This window comes from Gadus morhua, chromosome 3 (assembly GCF_902167405.1).
Source record: "Gadus morhua chromosome 3, gadMor3.0, whole genome shotgun sequence".
NCBI classification, from domain to species: Eukaryota; Metazoa; Chordata; class Actinopteri; order Gadiformes; family Gadidae; genus Gadus; species Gadus morhua.
The window spans coordinates 5,145,094-5,158,599 of record NC_044050.1 but is presented as its reverse complement, the minus strand read 5'-3'; the positions used below and the strand labels follow the sequence as shown (position 1 = coordinate 5,158,599).

General features: G+C 41.5%; 1 protein-coding gene across 18 annotated transcripts in view; it reads left to right on the top strand.

The window, feature by feature from the left end:
• Positions 1-10,809, top strand: part of ank2a (ankyrin 2a, neuronal) — a 96,208-nt gene extending 85,399 nt beyond the window's left edge. For 15 of the 18 annotated variants that reach the window (XM_030351558.1, XM_030351547.1, XM_030351557.1 and 12 more), the window contains 7 exons: positions 1,052-2,839; positions 5,626-5,712; positions 6,038-6,118; positions 6,269-6,433; positions 6,704-6,826; positions 7,691-7,782; positions 8,721-10,809. In XM_030351558.1, the coding sequence (XP_030207418.1) occupies positions 1,052-2,839; positions 5,626-5,712; positions 6,038-6,118; positions 6,269-6,433; positions 6,704-6,826; positions 7,691-7,782; positions 8,721-8,961 (2,577 nt within the window). In that variant the 3' untranslated portion in view covers positions 8,962-10,809. The remainder of the gene's footprint in view (positions 1-1,051; positions 2,840-5,625; positions 5,713-6,037; positions 6,119-6,268; positions 6,434-6,703; positions 6,827-7,690; positions 7,783-8,720) is intronic. The other 3 variants (XM_030351552.1, XM_030351548.1, XM_030351553.1) reach the window with 3 other exon arrangements.
• The last annotated feature ends 2,697 nt before the right edge of the window (positions 10,810-13,506 follow it).

Sequence of the window (13,506 nt, the reverse complement as noted above, 5' to 3'; positions counted from 1 at the left end):
CCTATTTTCTGACCCTTACAAAGAATAATTCATTAATACAGTATGTGGAGAATGTCATGATTAAGCTTTCTGAGTAAGATTCTCTTAATCTTTCCAATTTACCTTGCTACTTTACCCTTGCTACTTTCTCAAATCAAAATAGTACATATTGGAAGATGCTGCACTGTCAGGCCAAAGATTAGAATAGATGAGGGGACTTCACATAGCGCCATCAGTTGTGTCAGCTGCCGTCTGAACTAGAGCTGGATGTCCCTCATGTTGATGGAGGCGGTAGGCCATTACTAACCTCAAGGAAATTGAGAATAGAGAAGAAAACAACAGTGTCAATTCCCTTGACATGCATAAAGGGACAACAAGCCTATTAATGGCAGAGACTAAACATCTCCAAAGTTGTTCTTTTGCAAGAAATTGAAAGATGAAGAGAGCAAACGTTCATTGCCGGTAAGACAGTTCTCACTTGGCCAATAATACTTTTCTAAAGTAACAGTGATGATGTGTACGTTTGAATGGCCTTTTGACTCAAGCCTCCACTAATCCTAGTTCTAGTAGCTTAACTGTGGCATGTCTATATTAGAGCAGACCAATGAAGAACTAAAACCCTTACAAAGTAGAGACATTGCCATAACACCATAATAATATTGTGTCGACCTGCACTGAGAAGCTGTAAGCCTGAGTAGTATTCACTGACCTGGTTGGTGTGCTGCTTTAAAGGTTAAACAAATGTAAAGTTGTACTACTATTGTGACATTTCATCATGTTCATCATTTCATATCATGTTTTATTTAATTGTTCAAAATGATGTATTTCCTTTAGCTCATTAGTGTAAAAATATAGAAATAAGGATTGTGTGTGTCTCGTTACCTTGGCTGTGTGTGTGAGGGCTTAAAATTAACAAACAGGCTGTTGTTGCTTTTGTGGAATATAATAGCCCTTGACAGAACATAAAAGCATTTCTAGTATATATCTATTAAGCTGCATGCCGTATAAATTATTTCATTGTAATTTCATATTTGTTTATTTTGTTTCCATTCCACTCCATCATCTCTTCCAGGTTCCCATAGGGTCATCATTAATGAGAGATCAGTCACAATCATCAGAACATTTCAAATTTTTAGAGGAGAGTCAAATCTCGGCCATTGAGATGCCATCATTGACACATGAGATACTCAAATCCCTTTTCACTGAGAGTCAATCTGCTGACCCAGAGGTACACGATTCTAATACAACAAGTACAATTGAACCTGCTGTGGAGTTAGCAAGGGATTCCAACTCGCCTCAGGAGCAGGAACAGAGCTACGAATTCGACACAAGTGAGGAAACCCCAGTTGTCCCAGACCTTCTCAGCCATATTCCTGAACAGAGTGCTGGTGAACACAATGAGGATGATAAATCAGTCATGTCAGCAGAACAAACTACAACAGCAAAGTCCAGCTCACCTCAACTTGACCAGCTGCTGTCCGACTTAGAATATAAACTGAAATTAAGACCTGAGAATCTTGACGCTGAAAAATCGATATCCAGCGATGAAAGTCCTGAAGCTGACCAACCATATGTGGAGTTTGATGACCTTTCACCAGGAGATGAATTCCCTGAAGAAAAACGCAGAAACAATGAAGACACCATGTTATCTGACTTAGACCAGGAGGAAGATCCAGATCAATCAGCTCCACAAAATGCCGTACATGATGGTTTTCCAAGTGAGGCTGGAAGGGAAGTCTCTAGAATCACCCCTGATCTAATTATAATCTCCTCAGAAACAAATGGAGTGACAGCGGAAGAGGTTCATTATCCTAACTTGGAGCAAAGGGATTCTATTAAAACTGACGAGGTTTACGCATCGTCCCCTATAGACAGCCAATCAGAAGGGGTGTTTCCATCAACACTGTGTGATGATAGTGCTGCCGGGCTTGTACCCTTAGTTGCGTCTCTAGATGGTGCAGGAATGTCTGAGGAATGTGCAACTGATCTGCCTGCTATTAATGAAGAAGATGAAGAAGTAATATCTGAGATTGATAGGGAAATAGAAGCATTGTGTGAACCCTCTCTGCCACAGAATCATTGTTATGTTAGTGCTGAAGAATCACAGTGTACACGCGATCAAGTACCACACATGTCGGACATTACTTCCCCAGTCATTACAGAAACTGGGGATCTCTCCTCTCAGTCTCCCACTGCTTTGACCTTACAAACACCTGAACCTGGAAAAGCTAACAGATACTTTCACTTTGAGCAACTAAATCCGTACCCCTGCTCAGGTACACCACTTTCCTTAATCGAGGAAAACATACATCTTTCTTCATTTAAATCTCCCACTGATATTGGAGCAGAGACAGCCTCAGCTCCCAGTGACAACGTCAGCTTGCCATCTATGCATGAAGAGATGAACAACGCCGAACCTCCAACCTACGCAGACGTTGTGCATGGTGTCCTCCATACCACGAAATACGAGAGCTCGGATCCAGAGGCTTTCTTTGACTGTCAACAGGCCTCCCCTGAATCATCAGAGACTGAGGCTGGTGATGCTAAGAGAGAGAGTAGGTCACAGAGAAGACAGCCCGATGATCGTTTTAATTTGCAAAGAAGGGAAAAACCAAATGTTAAATTTAACGACTCTGCGATTCAAATCCATGAGCCAAGAGTCCTGTGGTCTTCTGGGAGTGAAAGTTATGAAGATGCATCGTATGTGAACGAGTCTTCTGAGGACATTTATGTAGAGAGTGAAGAAATGGTCCACTCTCACAATTCAAACAATGAGGATTCTGCATTCTATGAAGCTTCAAAAAAACATGCTGCTAGGGGAGGGCCAGAGCCTGTTGAAGAAGATACATCTCTGGCAAGGGTAAGATGCAATTTGGAAAATCCTGCTAACCCGCAAATGCCAATGAGCTTCGCTGTGCAAAATACCCGCTCCAAGGAATGGCTGCTTCAATGATATTCTCTGGTCATGAGTGTAACCCTGAACGTCTTTAAACCTGTTATTTTTGCTTTGTTGGTTAACTCAGTAGGCCTACTAAACTCTTGCATGGTGTTTTATCTAAATGTGTTTTTCGGGCATACACCAGCAAATGTTTGTTTCCCCAGTTTGTCCGGGGGCCCGTTTCAGAAAGCAGGTTTAGTGAAAACTCTGAGTTAGTTAACCCTGAGATGAGGGAAACTCTGGTTTTTCAGTTTCACAAAGCCAGTTCAGCTTTACTCTGAGTCAGTTACCCTGGCAACATACTCCGTGAACCTAACCTGCTCGCTGGCAGGTTTTCTTCAACTAACCCCGAGTTTCTCCTGCTCTTAAGTTGAAGCCTGCAGACTGAAGGCAGTGGCAGACATGGCGTGTCCTTTTATTGAAGAGCCAGTTGATGTCGAGGCGCAGATACTTGGATGTTTTATCATTCCCTGATGAGTAGCTACCTGTTTGAGCGTTTCCGTTTCTCTGCATCATCAATAATTTATATAAACAATATTCTCAGCCCTCACATCGCTCACATGACACATCGTGGACACACTCAGTTCCGAGCAAATTCTTTGCATTGCACTTCGTTTTTTTGCCAACGGCAGTTTTTTGTATAACGTCTGTGATGCAGAGCATGTGTCCAAGGAAACTGTCTTGTCGGGCTGTCCGAAATGTGACGAAACGGCTACTATGCACGTTTGTAGTGTTCCCAAGTAACAGACCCACATGACTTCTCAAAGATGAGTTCCACAGAATTGCAGGTATCAGTCTAAGCAGTAATTCATTTATGTCATAAAGCTTTGAGACTTGAAGCACTAATCAGTCAATTTGATATATTTTAGGGTTTCCAGGTGTGATTGGCTGCATAGATGGCACTCACATTCCTATCATAGCTCCTTCAATAAATGAAGGAGATTATGTGAATAGGAAATCTGTCCACAGCATTAATGTACAGGTAGGCCTAAATAGTAGCCTTTAACATTCCAAATGAAATATGCTTCACTATACAGCTAATTACTGTTCTCCACTGTAAAGATCATATGTGACGCAGCCCACATGATAAATAATGTGGAAGCGAAGTGGCCTGGGTCTGTGTATGACTCACGAATGTTTCGTGAGTCTACACTGAGTGCCAGATTTGCCCGTGGTGAGTTTATATATATAGTTTATATATCCAGTATATAGTTATATCCTATGATCAATATTTTGTTTCCTCCTATTACAACTGAAACAATAAAGTGTATCTTGTATTATCATAGGAGAGTTTGATGGTTATCTACTCGGAGACAGAGGGTACCCCTGCCAGCGCTATCTGCTGACCGTTTACCCTGACCCTGACCCTTGCCCACAGCAACACTACAACTTGGCTCACTGCAGGACACGAGCCAGAGTGGAGATGACCATCGGCATACTCAAGGCCCGGTTCCAATGCCTTCGTAGGCTCAGGGTCACCCCGGAAAGGGCTTGTGACATTATAGTGGCATGTTTGGTTCTCCACAACATTGCCACTATTAGAGAAGAACAATGTACTCTTTCCCCCAATGATCCAGATAATAATCCTGACCCCCCTGCTGATGCACGAGATGGAAGAGCTGTTAGAGACATGATATGCTTCAATCATTTCTAACTGACTCTGCCTTTTTTCTGTTGGCTATAATGGAGGTCAAATTTTAAGACAACCAGAAAACACAAATTTGGAGACTTGTATGTATAAAAGGCATTTAGGTGTTGCTTTCATATAGACAATTTTAAATACTGTCAGTGTTGGGATTTTTCTTTGTTTAGCAGATTTCCCTAATTACTTAAATATATCTATCACATGTTGAATGCAGCCACTAAATGCTGTTTAATGAGGGCAGGCTAAACAACATCACAATTGCTTGTACTTAAATTATACCTTATCTGTTTGAACTACATTTTTATATTTCATTTTTAGTTGCAGCCAAGTCCGTTTGGGGCCTGTTGGGTTGCACCTGTGCGCACAAACACACATGGAATATAATTGTTGAATAAGTGGAACATTCAAGAGAAAACATTTTATTTTTCTCAAATATTCTGACTCGGTCAGCTGTTTTTTTCCATGCGAGCTCCCGCTTTTTGGCTGCTGACATAGTATTGCTTTTAAGTAAAAAGATATGCTCGCTTTCTGCATTTGCAGTCATTAAGATTTGCAACTCCGCTGGGGAGAAGTAGGAGGATCGAGGCTTGTTAGTACTTGTTGCCATGGTGAATCATGTTATCTGTGTTCCATTGATGAGGGCTTTTTATATCCTCATGCACGAGCTTCACTCAGAGTTACCTTGACTCAGAGTTGATTGAACTAAGCGTTATCACCTGTTCTGAAACCGAAAATTCAGAGTTTTACAGCTCAGAGTTGGTCAACCTAGAGTTAAGGTTTTAACTTAGAGTTTGTTGAACCTGCTTTCTGAAACGGGCCCCGGGTCTCTTGTATATCAGAGATAGTATTTACAATATATATATGTGGCCGGATTGTATTGTTGGACAGTTAGAGGACTGATTATTAATTTAAACATATGCATGGTTTGCTTTATAAAACTGGGCTGTTATGACATGTCTCACATTTTTCTAAATTTTTATTTAATCTATGTTCTCTATAAACATATTGTTGGTAAACAATTCAGCAAATCACAAACCATAACAAATCTGTGTTGCCTGGGTAGGAGATCGCTGATGAACTTGGAACAATATCAGAAACTTCTGATGACGAATATTTGACCACAAGAATAGTGCGAAGAATTGTTATGAAGGTATCAGTTTGAGCATGGGCAGATTTGGTTTGCTGTGAAAGAGCCTATAAAGTACATAAACTGTTACATCTACTCATCAATGTGTTTCCATGTAGTTGAATTTCCTTTAACAAGATTGTTTATGGATATGGCTTCAAACATTATTTCTGCAGGAGGGTTGGTTGTATTAGGCTAGTGTCATGTGCCATGACTAACTATTTTGAAGACTTTTTGTTCTACTTAAAGGATTGTTGCCACTAATGAGTTATCCAGATATATAAGTATGTAGCAGAGACTTGCTTTGTACAACAACATTCAAGTAACTGACTTACTTTTACATTTTTAGGCTGATGAAATGCCCGATCTCCCCCAATCTGTAACAGAAGAGAAGTACACAGATGAAAACGGACATGTTGTGATCAAAAGGGTGATGCATTTTAATTTAAAACATAGTCTAAAGCTAATATTGCACCAAGACGGTGGCAATGCAGTGTTAGCATTAAACACTATCAGCATCAATCTGTGCGCTATTTGTGACCAATTCATGGCCTGATCAATCGATATCATCTGTCCTCAGGTGACACGCAAGGTCATCCGTAAGTGTGTTTCTGCTGATGGCATGGAGTGTGAGGAGCTATCGGCGGTGGGAGCACCCCAGGGCTCCCGCGGTATGGTGCTTGGAGACGGCTCCTCCAAGGGGCTGAGGAGAACCATTATCAAGAGCGAAGGAGACCAAACCGAGGTATGCACAGCCCTCGTCTGTTGGGTGTGTGTGTGTGTGTGTGTGTGTGTGTGTGTGTGTGTGTGTGAGAGAGAGAGAGAGAGAGAGAGAGAGAGAGAGAGAGAGAGAGAGAGAGAGAGAGAGAGAGAGAGAGAGAGAGAGAGAGAGAGAGAGAGAGAGAGAGAGAGAGAGAGAGAGAGAGAGAGAGAGAGAGAGAGAGAGAGTGTGTGGGAAATGCATATGGTAATACTACTAATGACCAATACCATCGCTCTGGAATCGGACTTCCAGGTGACCTTCTCTGAGCTGGAGGCTGCGGTGGCTGGGGATTGTCATGTCAGGACTGGGAGGACCACAGTTGTCGAGGGCCAGCGGACAGTGGAGCTTGCCTCCACTCAGGACGACTGCAAACAGGTGTGTCCCATTATCTACTATCCACCTGATTATTTTGTTGTGTAGCGTTACACTAGAGACATGTGAGTCCAATGGCTTGTCCCAGGCTGATTACCTGGCTCTACTATGATTACCGTTCCCCTTTTAGAAAGAGATTAAAGAAATCATTAACCCAATCAATATAATACCATCCAAAATATTCAACATTGGTTAGGAAAAATATTCTACAATATTTGTGATGGTATTTTTTTGCGACACCCGCTGGAGAAATGGTTAAATGCAGTGTTGGATACAGTGAGGATCGTGTTTACAGTGTATGAAGTCGCGAAGTTGCTTGGATTTATTTTTTTTTCTGAGATACATTTCTGTATTTTTAGCCGACAGGCTTTTATACATATTTAGGAAAAGCAATGAATGGGGAACGCTTAAACTGGTTCAGAGTTTAATAGATTTCTTTATTTTTGCTAGCGGTTAAAATTACCCCCTTCTCGTCGGTTCTAATGTTAATTATTCAAATAGCTTCATACTCTTTTTGATAAATATAGAATCAAAAATATGCATTTATTTAGCATTGTATTTGAATGGGACCCTCAGATATGATGGTGCCATATTTTGCTGATTGGAGTACTCAGATGCCGCTCACCCTAGACTAGGGAGTATTTCTTTAACTCGTAGTTATTATATTTTGACCCATAATTTATAGAAATGTGCTTTCAGAATGATTTGTTCCTTTATTACATTCATATAAATATATATGTATGTTTTTTTTTTTTTAACATGTTACCAATCTGAGGTGACGTATATTGTCCTTTGCAATATGTTTGAATCAATCTATCTTACGGTTTGGCAGATCTCACAGATAATTTCCTTTATTTGCTCCCACAGACCCTGGGATACATACAGGGTTTAAAAAGAGTTGAGATTCCTGATGTGATAGAAAGAGCGATTGTCAGAGATGATGGGACGATGGTCCAGAGGTTTGTGTATGCTTGTGCTTGTGCACATGCATGTGTGATGTGTTTATATGATTATTTTATGAAAACCTTTCCTAACAAAGTGTGTTACAGGCTTTACAAAAATGTAATCTAACCTCTGAAGTTTCTCTACTAAGAAATTCTGGAGGCTCCGTCCATATCGGCTCCGTCCACACGGAGCCGAAACCGCATAAAACGGTTTTGTTTTATGCAGTTCAGGAATATCTCCGTAAAGACAGAGTCATTGCGAAACCGCATCGAGCTGCAGAAACGCTATAGTAAATATTCAAGGCGCTGGTTCTCCACAGAAAAAGGTGGAGCGCAACCAGCGCGCATACAGTTAGAGAACATTCAGTCAGTGGTTAGAAACATTCAGTCACGAGGAGATTCAACCTTTTAAATTGAGCAGAAATACTTTTTAATGTTAGTAATTAAATGTATCAAGGGGCTTTATTTAAAGCTACAAAAAGAATACAAATAAAATAATAAATAAAAATATGACGTCATCGTTTGCGTTTCAGGAGTCCACACGAATCCTAACAGGAAAACGCATAGGTCCGAAATAGATGTAAAACCACCTCCGAGGGTGGTTTCAGAAATGTGCGGTTTCGGGCACCGGATTCGCCGGCTCCGTCTGAACGGTTGGCCGAAACGCACAAGACTTATGCGGTTTCACCCAAAAATCGGCTTTGTGGGGACGGGGCCTTAGTAGATGCTTTTTGTGTGTGGATCCCAACTGATAATTTCTTAGTTATACTTGAATTAAAATACTACTAGAAAGCACAATATCCTTGGACTTGTACTAACATGTTTTTCTCTAATTATGTGTGGTGTGTGATCCTCCAAACCGGTGAATATGATAGAGCAAAAAGCATCCAAGATTCTATGCACTAGCACTATTCAAACCTCCTTCAGTACGCTCTTCCTGTGCCCTTGCCCAGGGTTCGAGTCCATAGAGCTCGCACCCAGAGGAGGACGGTGGTGAGGGGAGCCAGCCTTGGGAACAGAGTCTTCCCGGAGCGGGAGGATGACTCCAGCAGAAGACCCCAACCCCGCAGCCTCAAGCTGCAGCTCCCTCAGCCCAACCACCGCCTCCACAAAGAAGGGGTCGAAGACGGCAACGAATCGGACGACGAAGCGGAGGACGACAGAGAGGATGAAGAAGAGAAAAGGAAGATATAAAACCCCTCCCCCCTTTTTTTCTCACCAATCCTATGCATGGGCCTCATGCGTTGCCACCTACCAGTCTTCCTCCATGATGTTTCCTTCACCAGTCAGGATGTTTTCCCTTCCCTTGCCTCGTTGTGTAACTCGACATGGTTGCTCTTCTCTATCAAACTAAATTGTATTTTTTTGCTATTATTTTATTTTTGTGGCAAAAGAATGTGCCTGATTTGTTTTTGATGTCATGATCATTTGTCCTGGATGTAATTTTTTTTTTTTCTGTGGTAGAATAATGCAAAACAAAGCAAAAATAGATTAGATATTTACAACAGCTATCTCACAAAGCTCTGACAGAGAAATACCAGAGAAAACGAAACACTGGTTCGTATGTGCTTGGACTTGGACACTATACCACTGCACTGCCTCTCACCAAACCACACATTTATTATAATTTATCACTTGGATCTATATTCAAATCACTGTATACCTAAAAGTATCTCCACGTTTGTCTAGGGGTCAAGATGTCACCAAAAACAAATACATATAACTTTATTAACATTGAAATTCGTATGTACTGCTGCCGTGTTTTGTGTATGCTATGTGATATTTGTCTCTGAAAGGTATATATATATATTCTAGAAATTACGAACAACTGTAGCCTATGGAATATTAATCACCCATGTAAAGTAGAGCAGGCATGACTAATCAAAATCTGACACTATGCTAACTAGCTATAGGCTGCTTCCTGAATCTAGTTGTTTTTTTTGCCTCAATTGCTTTTTAAGGTGTCTCTGTATCTCATACCTCTTTTTTCTTTGTGTCTCATTGTCAATGTCGTTTTTTTGTCTGTTTTGTGCAGTTTTTACTTCATAATATGAGCAGTGTGTATGCTTCTGGGTGAGCTTTTGTGCGCTTAAATGTGTTTGTGCGCGTACAAGTTGTGATTGAGTCGGATACGGTTGATCGACAGCTGCGTCGAAGAGAATATTTTTTGAAAGATTGTAAGCAGCTCTTCTGGAGATGTCCTATTTTAGCATTCTTTTTTAAGTGTGTGTGTGTGAAAGGGGATTCATTTAAATCTTTATTTTATGGATATATATTGTTTCCTTTAAATAGGTATTACTTAAAATTATTGTTTGGTAGAGTTTAATTGTAGGTTGTTAGTGTATATTATTATTTTTAGGTAAAGATACTTTGGTTCAAATGGTCAGTAGACATGTCGTCAGTTATTTTTTTAGTGGTCCTTTTGCCCAGATTGTGTGGTACCAGGTTTTTGTGTTTTGTATTCGCTTGCTTGTGAGGGGATCGGTTTTTATTTATTTATCTTTTTCCAGCCAAAAAATAGAAGAAATGCTAATAAGACACCACTATATTGCACTCCTGAATGTCTGACAGGTATAAGCGTTCATGCCCATTGAACAGAAGAAAGAGTTTCAATGTTAAGCTTATAAAAGGCCGGACACGGCATGAGGGCACACCAACATGTGGGTGTGATGGGGCTGGTTGAACCCTTATCTCTTGTATCATTCACAGCTTGGAGCCTCGCTACTGAACCTATAGTCAACCTGTGATGTACTTTCTCTGTTTTCCTTTGATTGCGATTTAGAATAGTAGATGCAAAATGCTGACCTAGTAGGCATTCACTGTGACATTTTTTTTTTGAGGAAACAGAATTAAGTTTCTGTGGTGATGATAGTTCTATACATATATTATGGGACACATATATTATATATATATATATACATATATATATATAATGTATTATGGGGGCATGTGTTACTTTATCAAACTTGTAAAAGACCAATGTAAACTGGCTGCAGTGTGTCTATGGCTAATCATGGCTGAGAATAAAGTGTACAACAAGAACTGCTGTGTTGTGGTGTCCTCCATTTCGATATTGATTAACACATAATCAATTTAAATATGTAAAATAATGTTGCAATAAATGTATGTATAGATAGATGAGCCAATATAGTTAAATAAATGTTTATATTTAAGAATACGCTTTTCAAAGGGACTTTCATTTCATGATGCAAAATGTTTTACCCGGCTCTTCTGTTCACTTGCTAGATTCAATATATATATATTGTGGTAGACGCCAGGGAGGGGTGGTGATTGAGGGGAGGTATGTGGCAGCATGCTGGCTCCACCCCCAAGCTTTACAGGGACTGCCTCCCTTAACGATGCAAGCCAGAGGTGCATTCGGCAGGAGTGCTTGGGGATAAAAGGGAGCATGCAACCACATGGAGGGAAGCCTACTACGGAGTGCCTCTGCGTGAGCCTCTGTGAACTGTGTGTGGCCAAAGAGTGCAGGAAACCTGAACATTGACGGATTATTTGTGTACCGACCGCTTTGCATGAGAACCCTCCCGGTGACGACCCCTGGACTACGGACTACGGACTATGGACTCTGGATTACCCTTTTCCCCACCCTGGTGACAATTATTCGTCTATTTTGAATAAATCACCTTATTGAACTGCTCTCGGTGTTGTGTGTATCATTTGACTTGGTAGCGTGGAAACCCCACACCCACTGGCCCGCTACACGTGGTGGAGAATGCGTGCTTGCAGCCAAAACCAAGTTAAATAGATAGACCAACACAGGGACAACAATGGAAGCGTTGATGAAACAGCTAGTGGAAGTGAGCATGGCGCACCAGGCTACGACCCGGAAGCTGGTGGGAGTGCTAGCAGCCGGACATGGCGGCGTGGCTGCAGGCGCTACAGCTTCCCGTCTTGCCCCCAGCAGGTTTATTTTAAAGCAGACAGAGACTGATGATATAGAGGCATACCTCAATACCTTTGAGAGGACAGCGGTTCGGGAGAATTGGGATCCAGCACAATGGGCCAGCCTACTCGCACCGTTCCTGTCAGGCACCGCACACAGTGGTGGGCAGAGTAGCTTAAAAATGTACTCAAATAAAAGTACTGTTACTTTAAGATTATAATTACTCAAGCAGAAGTAAAAGTACTCGTAAAAATAATTACTCAAGTAAGAGTAAAAAAGAATGCAGTGAAAAGACTACTCAAGTACTCAAGAGTACAAGTACTGAGTTTCTCCGATTTATTTTTTAAATAAACAGAGCAACACAAACGGTACAAAATAGACACCAACAAAATATAAAACAGCAATGTTCAAATAAAGATAATGTAAATAACATCCTTTTAAATAAAATAAATAAGGTCTTTAAAAATAAAATGCATAACCTTTGAACTAAAACAATACCAAATTAAATCTTTGCAAAATTAAATACATCAACCTTTAAATAAAATTAAAATAATTTTGGTTTATCCAAAATTATTATTATTAATTAAAACCAACACACGTATAACTGTTATACGGAGTGGGTGAAAAACTGTGTGTGTGTGTGTGTGTGTGTGTGTGTGTGTGTGTGTGTGTGTGTGTGTGTGTGTGTGTGTGTGTGTGTGTGTGTGTCACTCTGTTCGAGCCTGCATGAGAGTTCAATGTTGCCATTAGCTGTAACGTCTTTCTGACCAATCGCAGTTCAAGGCCGACCTGGGCTGTGCCACTTCGGGAGGGGGCGCTCAGTTACTCCCCTCTAGACAAAACCGAATTGGTTGCGACGTTGACCCGGCGCCCCCCGAAACGTTAACGGGCCACAGGGAATTTTCCCAACTCTCCCGATTACCACTCTGCGTTGTGCGTGCGTGCGTGCCTGTGTGTGTGTGTGTGCAGGCGTTATTCAATTGCCTCTCGGCCGCTTGTACCCGCGATCTCGTCCTTTCGGCCATCACCCAACCCTCATGACCATAGGTGAGGATAGGAACAAAGATCGACCGGTAGATCGAGAGCTTTGCCTTGCGACTCAGCTCTCTTTTCGTAACAACGGTGCGGTAAAGCGAACGCAATACCGCCCCCGCTGCTCCGATTCTCCGGCCAATCTCACGCTCCATAGTACCCTCACTCGCGAACAAGACCCCGAGGTACTTGAACTCCTTCACTTGGGCTAAGGAATATTCACGTGATAGAAATAGATCTCGCATGTAATAAAAGAAAAGATCTAAAAAAACAAAGTAACGTCCGTCACGTAGCCAAATGGAACGGCGTAAAAGTACCGTTCTTTCTTCAAATATTTACTCAAGTAAAAGTAAAAGTATGTTGCAATAAAACTACTCCTAAAATTACAATTTATCTCAAGTATTTGTAACGGAGTAAATGTAGCGCGTTCCTACCCACCTCTGACCGCACAGAAGGCGTATCAGGACCTGACGGACGATCAGGCGTCTAACTACGAAGGGCTGAAGAAGGAAATACTACGCCGGTATGGGTACACGTTGATAAGTAGGTCACAGAGGTTTCATGAGTGGACTTATGATGCAACGGCGTCGCCGCGCTCACAAATGCACGATCTAAGTAGATTGGCCAAAAGCTGGCTGACAGCTGCCCCACTGACGCTTACGGCCACAGAGAAGGTGGTAATGGACAAATTCTTGCGATCCCTCCCATACGAGGCAAAAAAGTTAGCCAGCCAAGCTAACCCACAGAGCGCAGATCAGTTGGTGGAGTTGGTGGAAGGTCACCAGGCGGCTGTGGAAGTCCTA